This window comes from Gobio gobio (genome assembly GCF_949357685.1).
Source record: "Gobio gobio genome assembly, chromosome: 7".
Classification (NCBI taxonomy): domain Eukaryota; kingdom Metazoa; phylum Chordata; class Actinopteri; order Cypriniformes; family Gobionidae; genus Gobio; species Gobio gobio.
In genome coordinates, this window is record NC_137103.1 from 442121 (window position 1) to 466837 (window position 24717).

At 41.7% G+C, this 24717-nt stretch overlaps 1 protein-coding gene across 1 annotated transcript; it reads left to right on the plus strand.

Moving 5' to 3' along the window:
• The first annotated feature begins 58 nt into the window (after positions 1–58).
• On the plus strand, positions 59–23778 carry LOC307129686 (uncharacterized protein). Its single transcript, XM_079822319.1, has 4 exons — positions 59–173; positions 2051–2137; positions 21975–22108; positions 23651–23778. The coding sequence occupies exons 1-4, from the start codon at positions 78–80 to the stop codon at positions 23688–23690; spliced, it is 357 nt and encodes a 118-aa protein (XP_079678445.1). The 5' UTR covers positions 59–77; the 3' UTR covers positions 23691–23778.
• Positions 23779–24717: the final 939 nt, after the last annotated feature.

The window sequence follows — 24717 nt, forward strand, 5'->3', positions numbered from 1 at the left end:
CTGAGATGAGGCGTGATTTGCAGCACTGGTTGGACATATGTCTTGTTTGGACCCACAGGTGGAGCTGAAGCCTTCCCATGATGCAGCAGCAGAAGAGCCTCCACCGGACAGCAGCCGCTCCATTGACCTCTCCACAAAGAGGAGCAGCGAGGCCGACTCCAGCTCCACTGCAGGTACAGGTGTGTGCTCCGGTGCTCAGGTCGGCCCGTGCTCCATCTCTTCTGAAAACTTTACTACATTTTTCTATTACAGCTACGGAGATTATCTAATCATGGAAAGTGTTGATTACAGCATTATATTTAGATCTTCTCCTGTTGTATAAAATATAGCCAATCACAGTCATGTCTGTCTGGATGTATCATCTCTATTACATAACAAAGAGCAAGATTGCAGGATCAAATACAGGATGAGTTGAGAGAAGATCAAAACTCTGAAAGAGCAGTAAAGCCAGATATGAACAGTATTTTTAAATATATTATCATATATGCGTCCTCTCATGTCAGATTTCTTTAAATGTAGTCAATAAATTCAATCAGAATAAAAAAAACACTCTATGCCTATTATTACCAATAAAAAGTCAGTATCAATAAATCCATCTTTGGATTTACGCATACTTTTAATGCAGCTCAGACATGGCATGTATGGATTTACACAGCAAATTATAATTGCATAAATTATGTTACAAGATTAATGTTTTAAATGTTATATCACTTTAATGTACATAATGTCTAATGAAATGGAAAAAATGAAATAATAGTCTACTTTTTAACTTTGAAACTAAAACCGCCATATGGTGGTGGAAAGTCACCATCTTGAGTTGAATCCTTCATTCAACCGATTCATTCAAAGGCTAATTCATTCAACTGTATTTATGAAGGGATAGCCTAAGTGAATCATTTACTCATCTGATTCGTTCAAACACACTGAATCTTTGAGGAATAAAACACACTGTTGCTCAGAGACGCAGCGGTTCTGCTGTTTGTTCTGTTTTCTTTGATGAAGCAAAAACAGAACTTGTCTATGAAAGTAACTTGTTGTTTATCCAACTGTTGTATAAAATCATCAGCCCCTTTCACACAGAATGACTGTAACAGGGTTTGTTGTTATGGGAAAAAGGAGGCGGGAACCGGCAAATGTTAAAAGACTTTAATCAATATAAACAAAACAGAAAGTAAGCCCCTCAAGGACGACTGCTGCGCACACACATGACAAAACGTAAATTAAACACAACATAAAGTCCAGGCCTGGTCCTCTCTCGTCCTTCACTGGTGTCGCTCGTCCTTATATGCCTCCGGGCTCCCTCATGAGAGGACTTGAGACCTTGCTCGCTTCTCCCACATCTCTCGCTCGCCAACCTCGCTACAATGACTTTATCGGTGAATACACAAATATGCTGTTCACACAAGCAACAGCATTCTGGCTTTTTACTGGTAAGAGACTGTTCACACATCAGCACCAACATACTGGTCAATTCTGGGATGTTAGTCATTGGAAAGATCTTTAAACGCTGCGCCATTGTCTTCATTCGCCCGCATGAGGAGAAGCGCTTTTGTTTCACTATCTGTTCAATTTGACATATTTTGACGTCTGGTTGACAGGCGTAAGGGATGATCAAACACAGCGTTTTTGCTCTTAAAAACACGATATAATAACTGCAGAGTGTAACGCTGATATCACTCATCATGGGCCGCTTGATTATGGCCTCAAAACTCGCAGTCAGAGGCTATTAACCCTGGCTGACCTGTTTATAGCCCTCACTCACGCTGGCCAGACAGTGGAAATGTGGCAAATAATTTCTGACTGGCATATAACCGAAGAAATCAAACGAACATAAACATAGTGAAGGGGTCCCTACTGGACAGGCCCATGGGCTGCAGCCCAGTCAAGCCCAATGGTAAGTCCGGCCCTGATTATTACCACCGCTTTTCTGACGATCCAGCCTGGGGTCAGAGATTGAAGCACAGGGACGTTCATTCAAACCGGCTCGAGCTGCATTTGCCCTCTAAATGTTTGTTTGCTATTGTCTGACATCTTTGCTCTGCTCCAGCAGGTTTTCCTTTTGCATTTGCATCTGCGAGTGGGATTTCATTTGCAGACTTGGCAAAGAGTTCAGGAGAATTTGCTTTTGGCCAAAAAGGTGAGTGCTCTGTTTACATCTTAACTAGTGTTTAACCAGTGTGTCTGTCCTATTCACAAGTCTTGTGGGTTGTCTTGCAGAGCGATATGTTAAGTATTTTCACAGTGTTTTCAGTAAAAAAAGATTAAATAGTGAGAATGACAAATCTTGCATGAAGGTACTGTCAGCTGACACCCAGAGGGACACACCCAGATAACAATTTCCTCTAATCTCTGTACTGATGTTGTTCACTTTTACCAGAAGCCATATCACCCTGTAGCCCCAGACTGGTTTCCCACTGAAGCTAATCAGGGTTGAGCCTGGTCAGTTCCTGGATGGTACTAGTGAGGTGTTAGTGATGCCAGCAGGGGGCGCTCACCCTGTGGTCTGTGCGGGTCCTAATGCCCCAGTGTAGTGATGGGGACACTATACTGTTACAAGCAAACACAATCCTTCGGATGAGACGTTAAACCGAGGTCCTGACTCTCTGTGGTCATTAAAAATCCCAGGATGTCTTTCAATAAAGAGTAGGGGTGTAACCCTATCCCCTATTGGCCCCTGTCCATCATGGCCTCCTAATAATCCCCCTATCCTGATTGGCTTCATCACTCTGTCTCCTCTCCACCAATCAGCTGGTGTGTGGTGGGCGTTCTGGCGCAATATGGCTGCCGTCACATCATCCAGTTGGTGCTGCACATTAGTGGTGTTGGAAACTCTTTTCCTCCTTGAAGCAGAGACCAGGATACTTGAATATATCTTCAGCAGGATTCTTTATTGAGAACACGTGCTGTCTGTATCTGCAGTCATCAAATCTCTCAAACAGTATAAAACACTGTAATTTATCTACATTTCAGGGGGAGGGATTACACAGCAGAGTAGGAGACCGTCTAAACAAAAGAATGCAAATGTTGTAGTTAAAAGTACACACCCCATACATTACCGTCATTCAAATGCATTGATGCTAATCCAATCACTCTGGCAGTATTGTGCTCTTGTCATGCTAAATGGTCAGGAAGTACATAAAGACAAAAGACTAATGTCTCAAACACCTAGGCTGTACCTCAAACTGTAAAACACTATGTACATAACGTTTTCAGTTTATATACTATTACATTGGAACCCAGATATAACAATTTATAAATTTGTAATACCACAGTGGTGGTTGAGGAGATTCCCTTTCCACATGTAAAGTGCTTTGAGTTCCAAGAAAAGCGCTATATAAATGTAACAAATTATTTATTATTATTATTATTATTATTACTCTGCTCTATTTCTGTACTCATCAAGCACTTCTGTGACCCCTATACTATAAGTGGTATTGAAGACAAGATAGGTGGACATCAACATTTTGTATTACATTATATTGGCAAAAGTATTGTGCCGCCCCTCCAAATCACTGAGTTCAGGTGCTCAACCCCTTCATGGCCACAGGTGTATAACTCAAGCACTAGGCCTGCAGACGCTTCTACACACATTAGTGAGAGAATGGGCCGCTCTCAGGTGTGTGTGTGTGTGTGTGTGTGTGTGTGTGTGTGTGTGTTCGCTTCTACACACATTAGTGAGAGAATGGGCCGCTCTCAGGTGTGTGTGTGTGTGTGTGTGTGTGTTCGCTTCTACACACATTAGTGAGAGAATGGGCCGCTCTCAGGAGCTCAGAGAACTCAAGCATGGGGCCGTGATCAGTGGACACCTGTGCAATAAGTCCATTCGGGACATTTCCTCACTACTAAATATTCCACGCTCAACTGTTAGTGGGATTATAACAAAGTGGAAGAGATTGGGAACAACAGCAACTCAGCCACGAAGTGAAATCACAGAGCGGGGTCAGCGCATGCTGAGGGTCACAGAAGTCGACAACTTTCTGCAGAGTCAAGAGCTCCAGACCTCAAACTTCTGTGGCCTTCACATGAGCTCAAGACAGTGTGTAGAGCTTCATGGAATGGGTTTCCATGGCCGAGCAGCTCATCCAAGCCGCACATCACCAAGTGCAATGCAAAGCGTGGGATGCAGGGGGGTAAAGCGCGCCGCCACTAGACTCTAGAGCAGTGGAGACGTGTTCTCTGAGTGACCAATCACGCTTCTCTGTCTGACGAGTCTGAGTTTGGCGGTCGCCAGGAGAACGGGACTTGCCTGACTGCATTGTGCCAAGTGTAAAGTTTGGTGGAGGGGGGATTATGGGGTGGGGGGGTCGTTTTTCAGGGGTTAGTTCCAGTGAAAGGAACTCTTAATGCTTCACCAAGACATTTTGGACAATTTCATGCTCCCAACTTTGTGGGACCAGTTTGGGGACGGCCCCTTCCTGTCCCAGCATGACTGCGCTCCAGTGCTCAAAGCGTCGCTCCATAAAGACATGGAAGAGTGAGTTTGGTGTGGAGGAACTGGACTGGCCTGCACAGAGTCAAGTCAAGTCAACTTTATTTATATAGCGCTTTTAACAATGTAGATTGTTTCAAAGCAGCTTTACAGTGTTAAACAGGAAAATAATGCAGCATAATTTTATTCAGCTGTATAGCCATTCTGGAGAAAACGCTGATGTCATCAGTTCATTTCAATCATCATACAGTGACAGTGTGGGCTTTAGATCAATAATTAAATCAGAAATTTAGTTTAAATGGTTAATTTAGTTTACTAATTAGATTTATTTCGATGTTTAGTTGAACATGTAGTGTCCCCAACTGAGCACGCCAAGCCAGAGGCAACAGTGGCAAGGAAACCAAAACCCCATCAGGTGACCTAATGGAGAAAAATAAACCTTGGGAGAAACCAGGCTCAGTCGGGGTGCCAGTTCTCCTCTGGCCAATTAACAAACAGCGTATTATCATTATTATTATTATTATTATTATTATTCTGGCAGCTTTACAGGTCAGAGGTCATAATAGATCGGAATATTCGAGGGACCGGGGGCAACACGCTGGAGACGGGTTTATTGAGGATGATGTTGATTAAATAATTATTAAAGTGCAATATTCGAATGATCGGAGGCAACACGCTGGAGACGGGTTTATTGAGGATGATGTTGATTAAATAATTATTAAAGTGCAATATTCGAATGATCGGAGGCAACACGCCGGAGACGGGTTTATTGAGATGCCGTGTCGATGAGGCAGTTGCAGGGGGCGTCTAATCACGGTCTCTCAGACACTTCAGGGTCATGCGTTGGTCTTGTCTGGGCGCAGGTCCACCATCTGATCTGGATCCGGCCCGGATCCGGCTGACTGCAGTAAACCTCGGGATAAAACAGAGAGACTATCATTAGCGTAGATGTCATTCTTCTGATGATGTAACGAGTACATCAGGTGTTATGGGAAGTGTTCCCGGTTCCGGCTGACCTAGTTAATGCAGCCTAACAATCATTTCATTGAAAAAGTGTTTTATGTGTATGCCACAGTAAAGAGATGTGTTTTTAGTCTAGATTTAAACTGACAGAGTGTTGTAGCAAGAACGAGGACACAGAAATGCTGGTGTACTTGACTATTCATGTTGTTAGCACCGGAGAACAGGCGCCCGCCAGCCGGGGCAATATAAACATGTAATGCTGAACATGAACACTAGATGGAGTATACATCCTGTAACATCTTCCTTTTTCTTAAAGAAAGTTAGGCTACCTGTCCATACCTAATAATTGAGTTATAGACTGAGGCCTATTGAATATGACAACAAATTAACATGTTCCATCATCCTGGCCATAAACAAAATACAGTTGTTGTACCTTATCTTCTGGTATTTGTTTTTTGTTTTTTTTTCTGGCAAACAACCCTTATGGCAAACTACAAAACTACAGATTAAGTCTGTTCGGTGCCCTGGTCAGCTGACCATAGCGCGACATAACTGGGGGCCTTGTTGGTGTGGAACTTGGGTCAACAACTGAATTGTCCGCATGCCTAGGTGGGGTAGCGCATACTTCGTGACCACCCGGCTCCTCAATCAGTGTCTCTGGCCCCTTCTGGTTTGTGAGGGGCACATCCATCGGCGTGCTGCTTTGCGCCTGACCGTCCGAGTTCTGTGGTGTATTTGGCTCTGCTGCCCGAAGATCAACTCTGTTTCGGCGGTATAGTGCTCCCTCCACCTCAACCAGGTAGGAGCGTGGGGCAACCCTCTGCACGCAGGATCCCCGTCTCCAGATGCCTGTCCGATCGCCAGGTAATGGCTTCATTCGCACCCCTTGGCCTACCGTGAACACAGGTAGGTCCTTTGCTGAGCGATCATAGCTTGCTTTGGAGACCTGCCTCCTGTGACGTAGCTTTTCCAACACTCCAGTCACCACACACGGTTCCAACAGCTTGTTGGCCACCGGTAGTGCAGTCTTAAGACGCCTTGACATCAAGCGCTGCGCCGGACTGCTGTTCATTCCTTCCGTCGGTGTGTTGCGCCACTGCAGGATTGCTTTCCAGGCATCCTCGCCCTCACGGTGTGCCTTTTTGCATAAGTTCTTTGCTATCTTGACTGCGGCTTCAGCTTTGCCATTGGCCTTGGGATAATGTGGTGATGAGGTAATGTGTTCAAACTCCCACTCTGCTGCAAACCGTTTGAACTGATAAGATGAAAACTGAGGGCCGTTGTCAGAGATAACCCTGTCCGGCAGTCCGTGACGAGCAAACTGTGCTTTGCAGCGTTTGATTGTGGTGTCTGCCGAGAGATCTGGGAGGAAGTCAATCTCCCAGAAGTCTGAGTAATGATCAGCTATCAGGAGAAAGTCTTTGCCATTCAGTTGGAACAAGTCAATGCTAACTATCTGCCATGGGCGTGTTGGCAGCTCGTGGGACATCATCGACTCTTTCTGCTGTTCAATGGCATACTCATTGCAGACTGTGCAATTTTTTTTTTTTTTTTTTATTGACAAAAAACAGCAAAATACAAAACTCTCGTAGGGGAAAGAGAGTATACACATACCAAAATGTAGTCAAAATACAAAAGTGAATAACTAAACAGAAAACAACAGAACAAAAAAAAAAAAAAAAAAGGAACGGAACGGAACGGGGCTATTTATAAACACAAGTCATTGTCAAAAAGGCAAAAAAAAATTCCCCTTTTCCATTTTTTCTCTTTTTTTTTTGGACTTTATACACATCATTCTGACTTTATACACACAATTCTGACTTTATACACACAATTCTGACTTTATATCACACAATTCTGACTTTATACACAGTTCAAATCTGACTATCACACAATTCTGACTTTATACACACAATTCTGACTTTATACACAGTTCAAATCTGACTATCACACAATTCTGACTTTATACACACAATTCTGACTTTATACACGCAATTCTGACTTTATATACACAATTCTGACTATATATACACAATTCTGACTATACACACAATTCAAATCTGACTGTCACACAATTCTGACTTTATACACACAATTCTGACTTTATACACACAATTCTGACTTTGTACACGCAATTCTGACTTTGTACACGCAATTCTGACTTTATATACACAATTCAAATCTGACTATCACACAATTTAAATCTGACTATCACACAATTCTGACTTTATACACGCAATTCTGACTTTATACACACAATTCAAATCTGACTATCACACAATTCTGACTTTATACACACAATTCTGACTTTATACACGCAATTCTGACTTTATATACACAATTCAAATCTGACTATCACACAATTTAAATCTGACTATCACACAATTCTGACTTTATATACACAATTCAAATCTGACTATCACACAATTTAAATCTGACTATCACACAATTCTGACTTTATATACACAATTCAAATCTGACTATCACACAATTTAAATCGGACTATCCCGCAATTCTGACTTTATACACGCAATTCTGACTTTTTACACGCAATTCTGACTTTTTACACGCAATTCTGACTTTATATCTCACAATTCAATTATGACTTTATACACACAAGTCTGACTTTATACACACTTTTTTTCTTTTTTTTCTTTTCTCTCTTCTCCCCTTCAACAGATAGACCAAAATAGTGCAGTAATAAACAATCTAGTAATAAACAATCTAGTAATCTAGTAATTCCATAAGTCCAGAAGTGAAATGAAAATGTGTAAATGTATAGGTGTGTGGGTGTGAGTGTGTGTGTATGCATAAGCAAATTAACCATTAATTATTTATTACCATCTTCATTGCCATCACCACCACCACCTCCATCATACTGCCCTCATTGTATTAGTCTCCTTCTCCTTCCCCTTTTTTTCCTATGTAATGATTGCCATTGATTACCATTGCCACCACTCCATAGACAAATCAATTTTAGATAGTAAATTAGTAATAGAGGATAATATATAAGATAACCCTCCCCCCACATCTATTCAGTCGCTATTTTCTCCTATACCTTTTTTTAATTTATTTTTATTTTTTTTATTTTGTATGTAGTATCTATGGTGCATTAAAAGAAGGGGTACAGTGTGAGAGTGTCTCAACTTGGGACAGAGATGCTGTCCTAGGGAAACCACTTCTCTCCTGTCTTTCCTGCCTGAGTGTTTATGAGGTTTTTCAGTGTATATACACATACACTTTTTTTTTTCCTTCTTCCTTCTCTCTCTTCTACGTTGTGGTGCATTAAAAACACATGAAAAGATTAGGGGGGTATTGGAAATAATCAATTGATCTAGCTACAGCAGTAGTGGTAGCAATGAAAACCAGGTTAGTAATTTCAAAACAGCAATAATAATAATAATAATGATAATGATAATGATAATGATAATGATAATGATAATGATAATGATGATGATGATGATGGCAATGGTGATGATGATGGCAATGGTGATAACAATGACGAGAGCAATGACAATAACAACAGCAATTACAACCATAAAAAATAATACTATTAATCATAACACTAACAGTAATGAAAATAATGATAATGATGACAATAATAACAAAAATGCAGTAATATCCGTGGGTTGATTAAAAGGTGGAAGGAATCAGAGTTGAGAGGATAGAAGGGATTCATAGTTGTAAGAGGTCAGAAAGTGTTGGATGGCAGAGGTCGGTTTCAGATGTGTAATTATAAGGGGGTGATGTGTATTCCATTGAAATGAAGTCTGTAATAAGGTTTTTCCAGTGGTTAATGTGTATTTTGTTACGTGTTTTCCAGTTCATGAAGATAGTTTTCTTGGCGATGGTTAGAGCTGTGAGGAGCATTTTAGAGTTTATATTTTTTTTATCAGAAATTATTGTGAGGTCCCCCAGCAAGCAAAGAGATGGCGATAGTGGGATGCGGCATCCCACTGTATTAGATAGTGACTGTGTGACCTCTTCCCAAAAGTGTTTGATTGGAGTGCAGTGCCAGGTTGCATGGATGTATGTATCTGTAGCTTTCTGATTGCAATGTGTGCAGACTTCTGATGTGAAACCCATTTTAGCTAATCTATTGCCCGTTTAATGTGTTCTATGGAGTGTTTTGTATTGTATTAGTTGAAGATTAGCATTTTTGGACATGTGATAAATGTTTTTACAGATTTGGGTCCAGAAGTTGGCATCAGGAGCTATTGAAATATCATTTTCCCATTTTATTGTTGGTAAATATGTGGTCTGTGGTTGATTTGAAATGATTTTGTATATTTTTGAGAGAAGTTTCTTTGGAGAGGAAATGTTAACCAAGTCTGATATTGCCGGTGGAAGTTCTAAATTTATGGCTCTGATATTTATTTTTGCCAGAACAGAAGATTTGAGTTGAAGGTATTTTAAAAATTCATTGCTCCCGATGCCAAACTCCTGGGCCAATTGCGGAAATGTTGTGAATGTGTTAAACTTGAAAATATGGTTAATGTGGGTGATGCCCTTTTCAGCCCATGTGCGAAAATTCAGTATTTTTTTATTGCTTATGAAGTCACGGTTGTTCCACAGTGGGGAGAGGTTAGATGGAGCTAGTATAGAATTTGTGATTTGGTGAAATTTCCACCAGGCTGTCAGAGTGGAAGCTATAGTTACAGCATTAAAACATGTGTGTTGTTTGATTGATTTGGTGAGGAATGGTATGTCAGCTATATTTAATTCTTTGCATAGTGATTGTTCTATATCTAGCCATATAATATCGGATTGGGTGGGGTGGATCCATTTGTATATGTATTGCAGTTGGTTAGCCATTGAGTAGTAATGAAAATTTGGTGCTTCTAGTCCTCCTTTAACCTTGTTTTTTTGTAATGTAGTCAGTTTTATCCTTGGTGTTTTATTTTTCCAGTAGAAGTGAGTGATAATCGAGTCTAGTGATTTAAACCAGGCGAGTGTGGGGTGGGTTGGAATCATTGAGAATATGTAATTGATTTTTGGTAAAATTGTCATCTTTATTGCTGCTATCCTGCCAATTATGGAGATTGGAAGGTTAAGCCATCGAAGCAAGTCATCTTCTATTTTTTTGAGCAGTGGTGTGAAGTTGAGTGTTACCAACTCTGACAGTCTGGAGGAAATCTTAATGCCTAAGTAAGTGATGTGATCATGACATATAGGTATAGGTGATTGGTGGGGTGCCTCATCCCATTTAGTTTTATGTAAAGGGAGGATGGATGATTTGTTCCAATTTATTGCATAATCTGAGATTTTTGAAAAGGACTGGATTGTTTTAATTATTTCTTGAGTAGATGCTAGAGGTTCTTGTATAAATAGTAGAATATCATCTGCATAAAGTGAGATTTTAGGTGTTTGTTGTGGTGTTTCAATACCTTTGATTGCTGGGTTTTGGCGGATAGCTGCTGCTAGGGGTTCAATAAAAATAGTGAATAGAGATGGAGAGAGTGGACATCCCTGCCTCGTCCCCCTGTGCAGTGTGAAGCTTTGTGATGTTAGTCCATTGGTTGTGACTGTGGTAGATGGTGATGTGTATAAAATCTTGATCCAGTTAATAAATGACTCTCCAAAGCCAAATTTTTGTAGTGTGGTGAATAAAAATTTCCAGTTGACCCTATCAAAAGCTTTTTCTGCGTCCAATGTGGCAATGAGAGTATCTTTCTGTTGTACTGATGAGTAATGCATTAAATTGTATATTCTGCGGGTATTGTTGGATGCATGTCTATCTTTTATAAAGCCGGTCTGATCTGGATGGATGATATATGATATTTTTTCAATTCTATGGGATAATGCTTTGCTAATAATTTTTATGTCGACATTTATGAGTGAAATAGGACGGTAGTTAGATGTGAGGGTATGGTCTTTGTTAGGTTTAGGAATGAGTGATATAAGCGCTGTATTCATGTGGGATGGGAATTTAGCATTTTGTTTTATTTCCGTTATTGTTCTACTGAATAGTGGGAATAAAGTTGACCAAAAATGTTTGTAGAACTCAGCAGGGAAGCCATCCGGTCCTGGTGCTTTATTATTTTGCATGTGTTTCAGCGCGGAGTGAAGTTCGTTTTCAGTGATCGGTAATTCGAGAAAGGTAATTTGTTCCGGGTTAAGTTTTGGTAGAATGGTGTTATCGAGGAATTGGTTTATATCTTCTTGGTTTGGGTCCAGATCAGATGAGTATAATTTTGTATAGTATTCTTCAAATATTTTGTTTATCTCAATCGGTGAATTGGTTAGCTTCCCTGCTGAGTTTCTAATAGAGGTTATAGCTGTTTTTTCTTTATTTCTTTTAATTTGACTGGCTAAATATTTTATTTATTGCTGTGATGAAAAGTTTCATGACGAAGTCTGTGAATAAGAAACTGGTTTCTTTTGTTTATTATTTCATTAAGCAAAAATTAATTTTTTCTTAGTTCTTTGTGGATGGTTTCTGATTGGTTATTTGCGTGTAAAATTTCAAAAAATTTTATTTTTTCTTCCAGTTGGACTTCTTTTTCTTTTTCCTTCTTTTTTTTATGGACTGAATATGATATAATTTTTCCCCGTAATACCACTTTCCATGTTTCCCAGAGCAGTGATGCTGACGACTTTGGAGAGTCATTTATTTCAAGGAAGGATGTCCACTCTCTCTTGAAGTAGTTGTCAAATTCTGGATCCTTCAAGAGAGATGTATTAAAACGCCATCTGGTGGGGTGCTTCTGTATTGCAGGTGGGTTCCATGTGAGAGTTACCGGAGAATGGTCACTAATATTGATGGGATGAATTTTGGTTTCTATATTTGGTATGATTGAATTACTGGTTAGAAAGAGATCAATGCGGGAATAGGTTTGGTGGACATTAGAATAAAAGGTATATTCTCTGGCGAGTTGGTGTTGTATCCTCCAACCATCGCCAAGACCAAAATCATTCATGAACTGTTTTATTGTTTTGGAGGACTGCCAGGATTTGCCTGTATGTTTTGACCTGTCTAATGATGGATTGATTACAGTGTTATAGTCTCCCCCTATAATTATTGTCCCGCTGGAAATGTTTGAAAGAGAAGAAAAGAAATTTGCAAAGAAGGAGGGATCATCAGAGTTTGGTCCATAAATGTTGCCAATTGTGATTGGATTATTGTTGATTGAAATGTTAATAATGATAAAACGGCCTTCAGGATCTGAAATGGTTGTATGGTGGTTGAATTGTATTTTTTTGTTTATTAAGATGCACACTCCTCTTTGTTTTGAATTATAGTAGGAGGAAGAACAGTGGTTAAAATGTGTAGTTTTTAAGTTATTTTGTGTAGATTGTGAGAAGTGTGTTTCCTGTATTAGACATATATCAGCTTGCGTATTTTTTAGGTAATCTAGGACTTTGTTTTTTTTTGTTTGTGAGGAAACTCCACGAATGTTCCAAGTTAAGAATTTTAATTGCATGGATCTATAGTGTGTACTTAATAATTACGCTGTGTGAGCATAAGTCTGTGTGTATGGATGTGAGTGAGTGTGTGTGTGTGTGTGTGTGTGTGTGTGTGTGTGTGTGTGTGTGTGTGTGTGTGTGTGTGTGTGTGTGTGTGTGTGTGTGTGTGTGTGTGTGTGTGTGTGTGTGTGTGTGTGTGTGTGTGTGTGTGTGTGTGTGTGTGTGTGTGTGTGTGTGTGTACTTGTAGATCTACAATACCAAATGACAAAAAAAAACAAAAAAAAAAACAGGACAGACATACATACCTATAACCAACAGTAAAACATGTAAACAGTGAGCAAGAAGGCTAATTTTGTGCATTTAGTATACAAGGTGTGTGCGTGGTGCAAGTAGTTTAATGCAAAAATATAAATTGATAAGGAGGGGGGGGGGGGGGGGGGGGGGGGGGGGGGGGGGGATGAGAGGATGATAAAGTTACATTGAGAGAGGAGTCTATTGTCTATACATCATTTCACAGTTTCTAGAATTAGTAAAGCCAGGGAGTAGTGTCCTTGTCTCTGAACAATTGTCCATCAATATATAGTTTGTCTACTGTAATGATTGCTTTTTTACCTTGATTGATCATTGTCTTGCGGATGGGGAATAGTAGTTTACGTCTGCGGATGATCTCTTGTGGAAATTGGTCGTTGAGTCCGTAATGAGTCCCTTTTAGCTGCCGTCCCTGTCGCTGGACCAGTACTTTTTGTTTGAAATGTTCAAATTTGACGATGATGGGCCGGGGTCGGGTAGAGTTGAGCAGTTTCTGTCCTAAACGGTGTACGCGATGGAAGGTGATGTGCTCGACAGTCTCTGGTGTAATTTTGAGCTGGTTAACCATGAAGTCCTTAACAGATTTTTCGGGGTCTTCGGTGGATGATTCAGCAATGCCGGAAAAGATTAGATTGTCTCTCATACTGCGTGACTGTAAATCCAGGATGGTCTCTTGTGTAGCTTTGTTCTCGGCGGTGACGGAGGTGAGTTGAGTGGTTACACTGGAAAGTTTAGCGGTGAGTGTGTCCACGGAGCTTTTTAGTGATTTGTTTTCTTCTGTGAGCGAATCGACTTGTTGTTGACTGTATTCCAGGCTATGGCGAAGATTTTGGAATTCTTTGTGAAGTACTTCGATTAGTGAGAGTCTAGAATCCAAGTTAGATAAGCGCTCGTTGATTGATAAAAGTATGTCAGAACAGCAGTTTGTTTTGATAGGAGTGGATGTTGGTGACGGTGAAGAATCAGTTGATATGGGAGAGTCCGAAGTGCGTGTTTTTTTTGCTTTGCGTGAACGGCCCATTGTACATAGTCTATTGAAGCATTTGTCAATGTAGTCCTCCAGGTGGTCCAGATCTGAGTTGTAATCCAGGATTTAATCGGGTGATGTAGCGGTGGGGGGGGGACAAAAAAAAAAAAGTTTGTTGTCTTTCTAGTTTGTTTGTCTGTCTTTCTAGCAGCAGCGCGCTGCCATGTTGGATCACGCACCCATCACACACACATTACCTAATCATCACGTGACATCCCGTGCAGACTGTGCATTTGCCGACAAAGTCAATGATGTCAGCTCGCATCCCTGGCCAATACAGCGTGTCGCGCGCTTGCCTGTAACAGGCCTCGCCCCCAATGTGGCTTGAGTGTGCCCTTGCTAACATCTCGGTACGTAGTGCTTTAGGAATAACAACTCTGTCTCCTCTGAACAGCACTCCATTTTGAACGCTGAGCTCCTCCTTGTAGGCCCAATATTCTCTCACCTCCAGTTCAGCATCTTCTCTGAGGTCCGGCCAGCCTCTCAGTGTCACTGACTTCACCGCCCGGAGCTGCTCATCTTTGTCCGTGTGCTGTCGGATTTGTATGAGTCTCTTGTCTGTGACATTAAGATAGTCAGAGTGGTTGATGTGCTCTACCTCTCTCTGCTCTGTTTCCAGACTGCAGACTGTGTGCCCACCAAAGCCGGAGTTTGTGTGTGTGTCTGGCACCGTGGCTCTGCTAAGCGTGTCACTCACATACATCTCTGGGCCGGGCTTGTAGACCACTGTGAGATTATAGCCCTGAAGGGACAGCAACATGCTCTGTAGGCACTTAGGGGCATTCAGCAGTGGCTTACTGAAAATGGCGACGAGGGGCTTATGATCTGTCTCTGCAGTGACATTGCTGCGCCCGTACAAATACTGATGAAAGCGTTGGCATGCGAAAACAATGCTGAGGCATTCCTTCTCAATCTGGGCATAATTTTGCTCTGTTGGAGTGAGAGCTCTCGAAGCAAATGCCACAGACTGTCCCTCCTGCAACAGGACGCAGCCCAGGCCATGCTGGCTAGAGTCACTCTGGATTGTCACTGCCTTTGTCACGTCGTAATAACGCAGCACAGGTGTTGTAGTCACCAGCTGCTTCACTTCCTTCACTGCTGCATCATGTTTTGGAAGCCAGTGCCACACCGCATCCTTGTCCATGAGCCTCCTCAGCGGCTCACAGACCTCTGAGAGGCGTGGTAGGAACTTGGCCAGGTACGTCACAAAGCCAACGAACCACTGCACGGCCTTCACATCCGTCGGGAGTGGCATGTCTATGACCGCCTTCACTTTCTCCGGGTCAGCTTTCAGTCCCTTTGCCGATAAAATATGCCCGTGAAAGTGAACCTCTGGCACTTTAAACTGGAGCTTCTTTATGCTGAGCCTTAGTTTGACCTGCCTACATCTGTCCATGAGGGCCAGCAGCTTGGCATCATGGTCACGCCCAGCCTCTTCGTCAGAATCCCCACAGCCCATGATGAGGATGTCATCTGCTATGGGGTCTACTCCATTGAGTCCCAGCAGGAGCTCGTGCTGCTTTCGTTGGTATACTTCAGGGGCCACTGAAACGCCAAAGGGGAGTTTTAACCAGCGCTTGCGCCCCCAGGGTGTCCAAAAGGTGGTCATGTAGCTGCTTGCTTCGTCTAATCTGCACTGGAGAAAGGCGTCCCTTGCGTCCACCAGGGTGAAGACCCTAGCCTTGGGGAGCTTGTATAGTATGTCTTCAAGAGTTGGCATGATATAGTGTGACCGCAGCAGAGCCTGGTTGAGGTGCTTTGGATCGATGCATATCCGTAACTTGTCTGGTTTCCTGATGATCACCATATTGCTTATCCAGTCCGTCGGCTCCGCGACCGAGGTGATGTGGCCCTCCGCTTCGTATTTCTCAAGCTGAGCTTTCACTGCTGCCCTCATGGCGACCGGTACGTTGCGGGGGGCACTCTGGACTGGCTGAACCGTTGCATTTAGCTGAAAGTGCACCACCCCTGGAACGGATTCTACTGGCGCAGTGAAGACATCCTGATACCTCTCGATGAGAGCCTCCCGTTTCAAAGGCCCAGCCTGGATACTACTGTCCACCGCATTCAGGTCTGCTGGGATGGTGAACTGCAAAAGACCAAGACGCTCACATGTAGACCCAGAAAGCAGGGGCTGCTGACTGGTTTCGACTATCTCAAACTCTAAGGTGTGTCTGCGATCCCGCATGACACACTCTGTAACAAACATACCCATAGAGGTCATTAGCTGACCAGAGTAGAGCTTGAGCTTGGTGCTGCTTGGCATGAGTTTCTCTCGTGGTGCGATCCGTATCTTGTCTTTCAGGCTCATAACGTCACACGTGGCTCCTGAGTCTAGCTGGCATTTTTGCTTAACACCATTCAGTTGGAGAACGGCAAACCACTTTTTTCCTCTGGCGCCTACGGCCCCAATGCATTCAGTTGAGAAGAGATCATCTCCACTACCATCTGTTTCCTGGGCTAGCACTGGATTTTCCATGGAGTGAATGTGTGCAGATACCTCTGATCCCCTGGTTTTCATGCAAAAACGAGCAAAATGGTTAGCTGTACCACAGGCTTTGCACACTTTTCCATAAGCAGGACATTGCTCTCGCCCTCTCCCATGATGCACACCACAGTATCTGCATGCAGAGGCACTGTCTGTGGCTGGGGTGGTTTTCTTCAGCTGCCTCCCTGTAGCATGGGGACATTTTTTTGAAGGCTGTCTAAATGCTGTATTAACGCTGTCCGTATGTGGCCTTTCATGCTCCATGGACCTCAGTGTCATGTCCGTCAGCTCTGCATATTTCTATGGCTGTAGTCAGTGTCAGTCCTTTCTCTCTCAACAGCCGTCTACGTGTGGCTTCATTAGTAATGCCAAGTACTACTTTGTCTCTTATCAACTCATCCCTGAGAGCCCCATAATCACAGGTCGCCGCCTTTTCCCTCAAGCGGGTAAGAAAATTGTCAATGGACTCACCATCCTCCTGTTTGCAGCAGCCGAAAACATATCGCTCATATATTACATTCTTGGCCGGTTTGAAGTACTCCTCTAACTTATTCAGAATGTTCGTCACATCTCCGCGTTCTGCTTCCGTCAACTGCAGGTTGTGCTTGTACACATGTGGACATTCTGGCCCCATTGACGTCCTCAAAGTGGCAGCTTGCACTGCTGAGGATGCGGCTATCAGGTCCACCGCTAAACTGTAATCTTCAAATTCAGCCCTGAAAATGTCCCAGTTAGCGCTCCAGTCTCCACTGAGCTTCATTGGACCGGGAGGGGGAATCGTGTGGTTGAAGGCCATCTTGTAATGTAAACCAATCGTTGTCAGTGAGCCACGGAGCTAAAGCTAGGTAGTTAGCTGGTAGCGCTAGCCAGTAATACTGTATTAAACTAGTGAAAACAATAAAAACGAAATATGCAGAGTCACTCACTCCGTAATTGTGCTGATGCACTGTCCATTGGCTGTCATTTTCTTGCTTTAATTAATAGCTAAGCCACTTCTGACACCATGTAGCAAGAACGAGGACACAGAAATGCTGGTGTACTTGACTATTCATGTTGTTAGCACCGGAGAACAGGCGCCCGCCAGCCGGGGCAATATAAACATGTAATGCTGAACATGAACACTAGATGGAGTATACATCCTGTAACAAGTGTGTCTGCTTCCTGAACAATGTTAGGAAGACTGTTCCAGAGTTTTGGAGCTAAATAGGAAAAGGATCGACCGCCTGCAGTTGATTTGGATATTCTCAGTATTATCAACTGGCCAGAGTTTTGAGACCGCAGTAGACTTGATGGAGTATAATGTATTAAGAGCTCACTCAAGTATTGGGGAGCTAAACCATTTAGTGCTTTGTAAGTAATAAGCAAGATTTTAAAATGTATGCGATGTTTAATAGGCAGCCAGTAGAGTGTTGACAGAACTGAGCTAATATGGTCATACTTCCTGGTTCTAGTAAGAACTGGAGCTGCTGCGTTTTGGACCAGCTGGAGTTTGTTTATTAAGCGAGCAGGGCAACCACCCAGTAGAGCATTGCAATAATCTAGCCTTGAGGTCATGAACGCATGAACTAACTGTTCAGCATTTTGCATTGAGAGCATGTGCCGTAATTTAGATATATTTTTAAGATGGTAGAATGCAGTTTTACAGATGCTAGAAACGTGGCTTTCAAACGAAAGATTGTTATCAAAGAGCACACCCAGGTTCCTCACTGACGACGAGGACTTGACAGAACAGCCATCAAGTGTTAGACAGTATTCTAGGTCACTACTTGTGGAGCTTTTTTGTCCAATAATTAAAAATTAAGTTTTTTCTGAATTGAGTTGCAGGAAATTACCGGTCATCCAATGTTTTATATCAGCTCTGCATTCCGTTAATCTTGTGAATTGATAAGTTTCTTCAGGGCGTGAAGAAATATAGAGCTGAGTATCGTCAGCATAACAAAGAAAACTAACGCCATGCTTCCTAATGATATCTCCCAGTGGTAGCATGTACAGGGTGAAGAGTAGTGGTCCTAGCACTGAGCCCTGCGGTACTCCATACTGAACTTGCGATCGGTGTGACATATCTTCATTTACTGCTACAAACTGATAACGCTCGCATAGGTATGATTTAATCCATGACAAAGCAATTCCACTAATACCTACATAATTTTCGAGTCTATTCAAAAGAATGTTTTGGTCGATAGTATCAAATGCAGCGCTAAGATCGAGTAACACTAATAGAGAGATACAGCCACGATCGGATGATAAGAGCAAATCATTTGTAACTCTGATGAGAGCAGTCTCAGTGCTATGATACGGTCTAAATCCTGACTGGAAATCCTCACAGAGACCATTTCTTTCTAAAAAGGAACATAATTGTGAAGACACTGCCTTTTCAAGTATTTTTGACAGAAAGGGTAGATTTGAGATTGGTCTATAATTGACTAATTCTGTAGGATCAAGTTGCGTTTTTTTAATAAGTGGTTTAATAATAGCCAACTTAAAAGTTTTCGGTACATATCCTAATGACAAAGATGAATTAATGATATTAAGAAGAGGATCTATGACCTCTGGTAGCATCTCTTTTAATAGCCTAGTCGGTATAGGGTCGAGCATACATGTTGATTTTGATGATTTAACGAGTTTAGCCAATTATTCTTCTCCTATAGCAGTGAATGAGTGTGTGTGTGTGTGTGTGTGTGTCTTCTCCTATAGCAGTGAATGAGTGTAATTTTTCCTCAGTGACGCTACAATGCTCTGTCTGATATGATACTGTAGTAGACGGCTGCATGGTTAATTTTCTTCCTAATATTATCAATCTTACATGTGAAGAAGTTCATAAAGTCATTACTGCTGTGCTGTTTACAATCATCAGAAGTTGAAGCTTTATTTTTGGTTAATTTAGCCACTGTATCGAATAAATACCTAGGGTTGTGTTTGTTTTCTTCCAAGAGAGTTGAGAAATAAGCAGATCTAGCAGTTTTTACGGCCTTTCTGTATGTGATCATGTGCTCTTTCCACAAATTACGAAAGACCTCTAGTTTTGTTTTCTTCCAGCTGCGCTCCATTTTTCTGGCTGCTGTTTTAAGGGCCCGGGTGTGCTCGTTGTACCACAGCGTTGGACTATTTTCTTTAATCTTCTTTAAGTGCAGAGGAGCAACTGTGTCTAAAGTACTGGATAAGAGAGAGTCAATAGTTTCTGTTGCAACATCGAGTCCTTCTAAGCTATCTGGGATGCTGAGGAGATGATACTGATGAGGAAGATTATTTAAAAAGAAATCTTTTAGTAGCGGCAGTGATTGTCCTGCCATTTTTGAAGCGAGGGGGCGGCTTTGCAACCTTAGCTAAATTAAGTATACATGATACTAAGTAATGATCTGAGATGTCATCGCTCTGCTGCAGAATTTCAACGGTATCAACATTTATTCCATGTGACAATATTAGGTCTAAAGATTATGATTATGGCGATGAGTGGCTCCTGACACGTGTTGCCTAACTCCAATAGAGTCCTGACCTCAACCCGATAGAACACCTTTGGGATGAATTAGAGCGGAGACTGAGAGCCAGGCCTTCTCGTCCAACATCACAAATGAAGAATCCCCATAAACACACTCCTAAACCTTGAGGAAAGCCTTCCCAGAAGAGCTGAAGCTGTTAGAGCTGCAAAGGGTGGCCAACTCCATATCAAACCCTATGGATGAAGAATGGGATGGCATTAAAGCTCATGTGCATGTAAAGGCAGGCGTCCAAAACTTTGGCAATATAGTCAAGTCAACTTTATTTATATAGCGCTTTTTATAATGCAGATTGTTTCAAAGCAGCTTCACAGTGTTAAACAGGAAAATAATGCAACAGAATTTGATTCGGCCGTACAGCCGCTCTGGAGAAAACGGTGATGTCATCAGCTCAGTTCAATTATCATATAGTGTCAATGAGGGCAGATCAGTAATTTAGTTGAGTATTTAGTGTCCCCAAATGAGCAAGCCAAAGGCAACAGAGGCGACGGTGGTAAGGAACCAAAACTCCATAATGGAGAAAAAACCCTTGCGAAAAGCAAGGCTCAGTCAGGGTGCCAGTTCTCCTCTGGCCAACAAACAGTGCATGATTATGATTTAGGAAAACATTACAAGTCAGAAGTCAGATTAGTTTGGAACATTCAGAATATTTGTCCAGTTCCATTTGGTTGAAGATCAAAGTCATCTCACAGAAGACAGGTTTATTGAGGATCAGAGCCACTTGATGCCGTGTCGATGAGGCGTCACAGGGGAGAGTCTAATTGACACGGTCTCTCAGACACTTCAGGGTCATGCGTTGGTCTTGTCTGGGCGCAGGTCCACCATCTGATCTGGATCCGGCCCGGATCCGGCTGACTGCAGTAAACCTCGGGATAAACAGAGAGACTAACATTAGCGTAGATGCCATTCTTCTGATGATGTAACGAGTACATCAGGTGTTATGGGAAGTGTTCCCGGTTCCGGCTGACCTAGTTAATGCAGCCTAACAATCATTTCATTGAAAAAGTGTTTAATGTGTATGCCACAGTAAAGAGATGTGTTATTAGTCTAGATTTAAACTGACAGAGTGTGTATGCTTCCCGAAAAATGTTAGGAAGACTATTCCAGAGTTTAGGAGCTAAATAGGAAAAGGATCGACCGCCTGCAGTTGATTTGGATATTCTCGGTATGATCAACTGGCCAGAGTTTAGAGAGCGCAGTAGACGTGATGGAGTATAATGTGTTAAGAGCTCGCTCAAGTACTGGAGATAAACCATTTAGTGCTTTGTAAGTAATAAGCAAGATTTTAAAATGTATGCAATGTTTAATAGGGAGCCAGTGCAGTGTTGACAGAACTGGGCTAATATGGTCATACTTCCTGGTTCTAGTAAGAACTGGAGCTGCTGCGTTTTGGACCAGCTGGAGTTTGTTTATTAAGTGAGCAGGGCAACCACCCAGTAGAGCATTACAATAATCTACAGCTCATGAACGCATCAACTCACTGTTCAGCATTTTTCATTGAGAGCATATGTCATAGTTTAGATGTATTAACTATATGACGACACATATTTCAGACACCTGTGGCTAAGGACGTTTCCCGTAGCATCCTAGGACGCATTGTCTCGTTCCCCTTCTCAGGGGACTATAGTTACATTTGTTATCAGAGTCCTTTGTTTTTCACTAATTGTCATCTTCTGATTACCATCCTAGCACTCAGCCCTAGTGTCTAAATGTGTTGGAGACTGGGAACTGTGTTTGCCACTGGGAAATACATTGTTTTCATAATCCATTCATGTGTTTGTACATACTTCTGCTGTCAGTATTGCTGTTGGCAGTGTGATGTTTTTAATGTTTTCATATGCACTTTGTTTCTGTAGATCCAAATTTTTCGTGGTCAAACGCCGGATGTGAAAAAGAAGAGAAACACAATGAAGGAGAAGAGGAGGGCAGCGATGATGAAACGCCCCATAATAAGGAGATCCACTTTGAGCCGATCGTGTCCCTGCCAGAGGTGTGTGGTTTTTGGCGCTGTTCACTTGATATTATTGTATTAATATTCAATGCTATAATAATATTCAGCTATGTTATTGAATTGACTTCACTGAAACTATCGGATGTAAACTGAACTGATCTGGATGATGACAGCACTGCTTTAAATCAAGTCACCTTCATTTATATAACTCTTTTACAATACAGATTGTTTCAAAGCAGCCTTACAATTATAATAGAAAATTGTCTACAGCCAATTGTTTTGGAAGAAAATAGTGTCATTGTCCAGTTTAAGTTTTTCTAGTTAAAATCTTTAGTTATTAACTTAGGGGCCGCTTACACAACACCGTTTTCAGCCAAAAACAGAAAACCCCCAATGCGTTCTGGCTGCTCATCCACATGACAATGCATAACACGTTTAGTCTATAGGCATTTCAGAATATGCTAAATAGAAAAATGATCGACCGCCTGCAGTTGATTTGGATATTCTCGGTATGATCAACTGGCCAGAGTTTAGAGACCGCAGTAGACGTGATGGAGGATAATGTGTTAAGAGCTCGCTCAAGTACTGGAGATAAACCATTTAGTGCTTTGAGTAATAAGCAAGATTTTAAAATGTATGTGATGTTTAATAGGCAGCCAGTGCAGTGTTGACAGAACCGGCTAATATGGTCACACTTCCTGGTTCTAGTAAGAACTGGAGCTGCTGCGTTTTGGACCAGATGGAGTTTATTTATTAAGCGAGCAGGGCAACCACCCAGTAGAGCATTACAATAATCTAGTCTTGATGTCATGAATGCATCAACTAACTGTTCAGCATTTTGCATTGAGAGCATTTGTCATAATTTAGATTCATTTTTAAGATAAAAAAAAGCTTTCACAAAACTTTGATGGCATTTTCTTTTCATCTTACCTCTGTTTAATGTGTAAGTAGTGTTAAAGTCCCAGTGAACCGGAAGTTGCAACCGACTTTCAGTGATTTGACATATTTCCGAGAGAAACGGAATACTAAATGAGCAGAACAGAGGGCGTGGTTTGTTTTTTCCTCCCTGTGACCTGATTGGATATAGAAACGTAGGCGTTACATTCAGAAAACGCACCTCCTCGCCATCTCTGTTTATTAGCTCGCGGGCAGCAGACTGTCATTTGGATGGGCGTGTTTAATGATGGCATGTCGGTGTCGAAGCCCAAGCCGTCAAACAGACGTCATCAAAAAAGGCCTACCAATGTAGAGGGGAGGAGCATTTTCAGATTTTGATTAAAGATTACGAAGCCAAATAATTTTTTGATGCGAATTGACTTACACGGATGGATTGTTCACCACAAAACTAGCAATTTGCGCTAACAAAGTAAATATGGTCAATTTTGATTTCATGAGGACTTTAATAAGCGCAGCACTGTTAGTTCACAGATGTAACCGCTGTATTTCTGCTGTTCCATAAGTGCCATTTACTATCAGAGAGTGAATTTACATATTCATGTAATTTTTCTACTGCTTTATATAGATCTCACATTGAATTTGTTGGGTGGTTATGCTAATTTTAGCCTGTTTTTTTGTTTGTAGGTGGACCATTAATATACATTTGTGCATGGGATTCATTTGAAAGTGTAACTACCACGGACTGCTGTTCATGTTGTTGATCATCCTTGACGCACCGGTACAAATACAGTAGACATGTGGAATACAGGGAAACTTTGTTTGCATATTGCCCATTTGGATTATCATTATTTGAATTACCACACACTCAAAGTTCATTTTCCAGGATCATTTTCTCTTGCATGGGCTTCTTTTCAAGCATCATCATCCTTCTCCGTCAACACCTTTCAGCTCAGTTTGAAAGAGGTGGCAGGGTTGGAAACTGATCAAAAACTATTGACTTTTATTCATTGCTCATATCTGATCTATTGTGTTTGTTGTTTGTGCACTCTAAGGGCCAGATTTACTAAACGGGGCAAATTAGCGTGAGAGCAATCCCATAAAAGTGCCGATGGGAGTGGACAGTTCTGTGTGTGTGTATCTACTGACGACACACATTAATGAACACAGACACAGCTGATCATTTCCATAATGACCAACACAATCTATCCGTTAGCGTCTGGTTTAAGACACGCTTGTATTGGGCGTTAAATAATGGCTCAAACACCAGTAAATTGACGAGCGCAAACCTTAATAAATCCCCTCATGATTCATGTTAATACTCTCCTCCCATGAATTTTGCGCATGAAAGAGAAACTCCCACAAATGCATATGCAATAAGATCAGCCGCAGAAATAACCCTGTCCATGCCTTTACAGCTCTAATTTATCACTGCCTGTCTTTAGTGAATCCTGACTGTAGTTTTTAATGGCAAAAGAGGGTTTGCGCTGGTGCAAGCTGTTACTAAATCTGGCCCTAAATATTTAATCACTTTGGGTTTGGAAGCAATCAATTTTTGATTTTTGAACAGAGCTGTATTTAACTGTATTTATGGTGTTTGTGATCATAATTTTGGCAAGCAAAAGTTAGTTAACCTATGCTCGCACGTCCTGGCAGGGCCCAATTACAATTAGAGAAATAATATATATTTTTTATTATTATTATTACTTCACTATAATGCTAAAACTACCTTATAATATATTTTAATTAATAAA

Excerpts from the sequence above, each read along its gene's own strand:
- LOC307129686 (XM_079822319.1), top strand. The coding sequence starts at position 78 with ATGATGCAGCAGCAGAAGAGCCTCCACCGGACAGCAGCCGCTCCATTG. Across the intron at positions 174-2,050 it reads CGACTCCAGCTCCACTGCAG|GTTTTCCTTTTGCATTTGCA; the intron begins GTACAGGTGTGT and ends CTGCTCCAGCAG. Across the intron at positions 2,138-21,974 it reads ATTTGCTTTTGGCCAAAAAG|ATCCAAATTTTTCGTGGTCA; the intron begins GTGAGTGCTCTG and ends TTGTTTCTGTAG.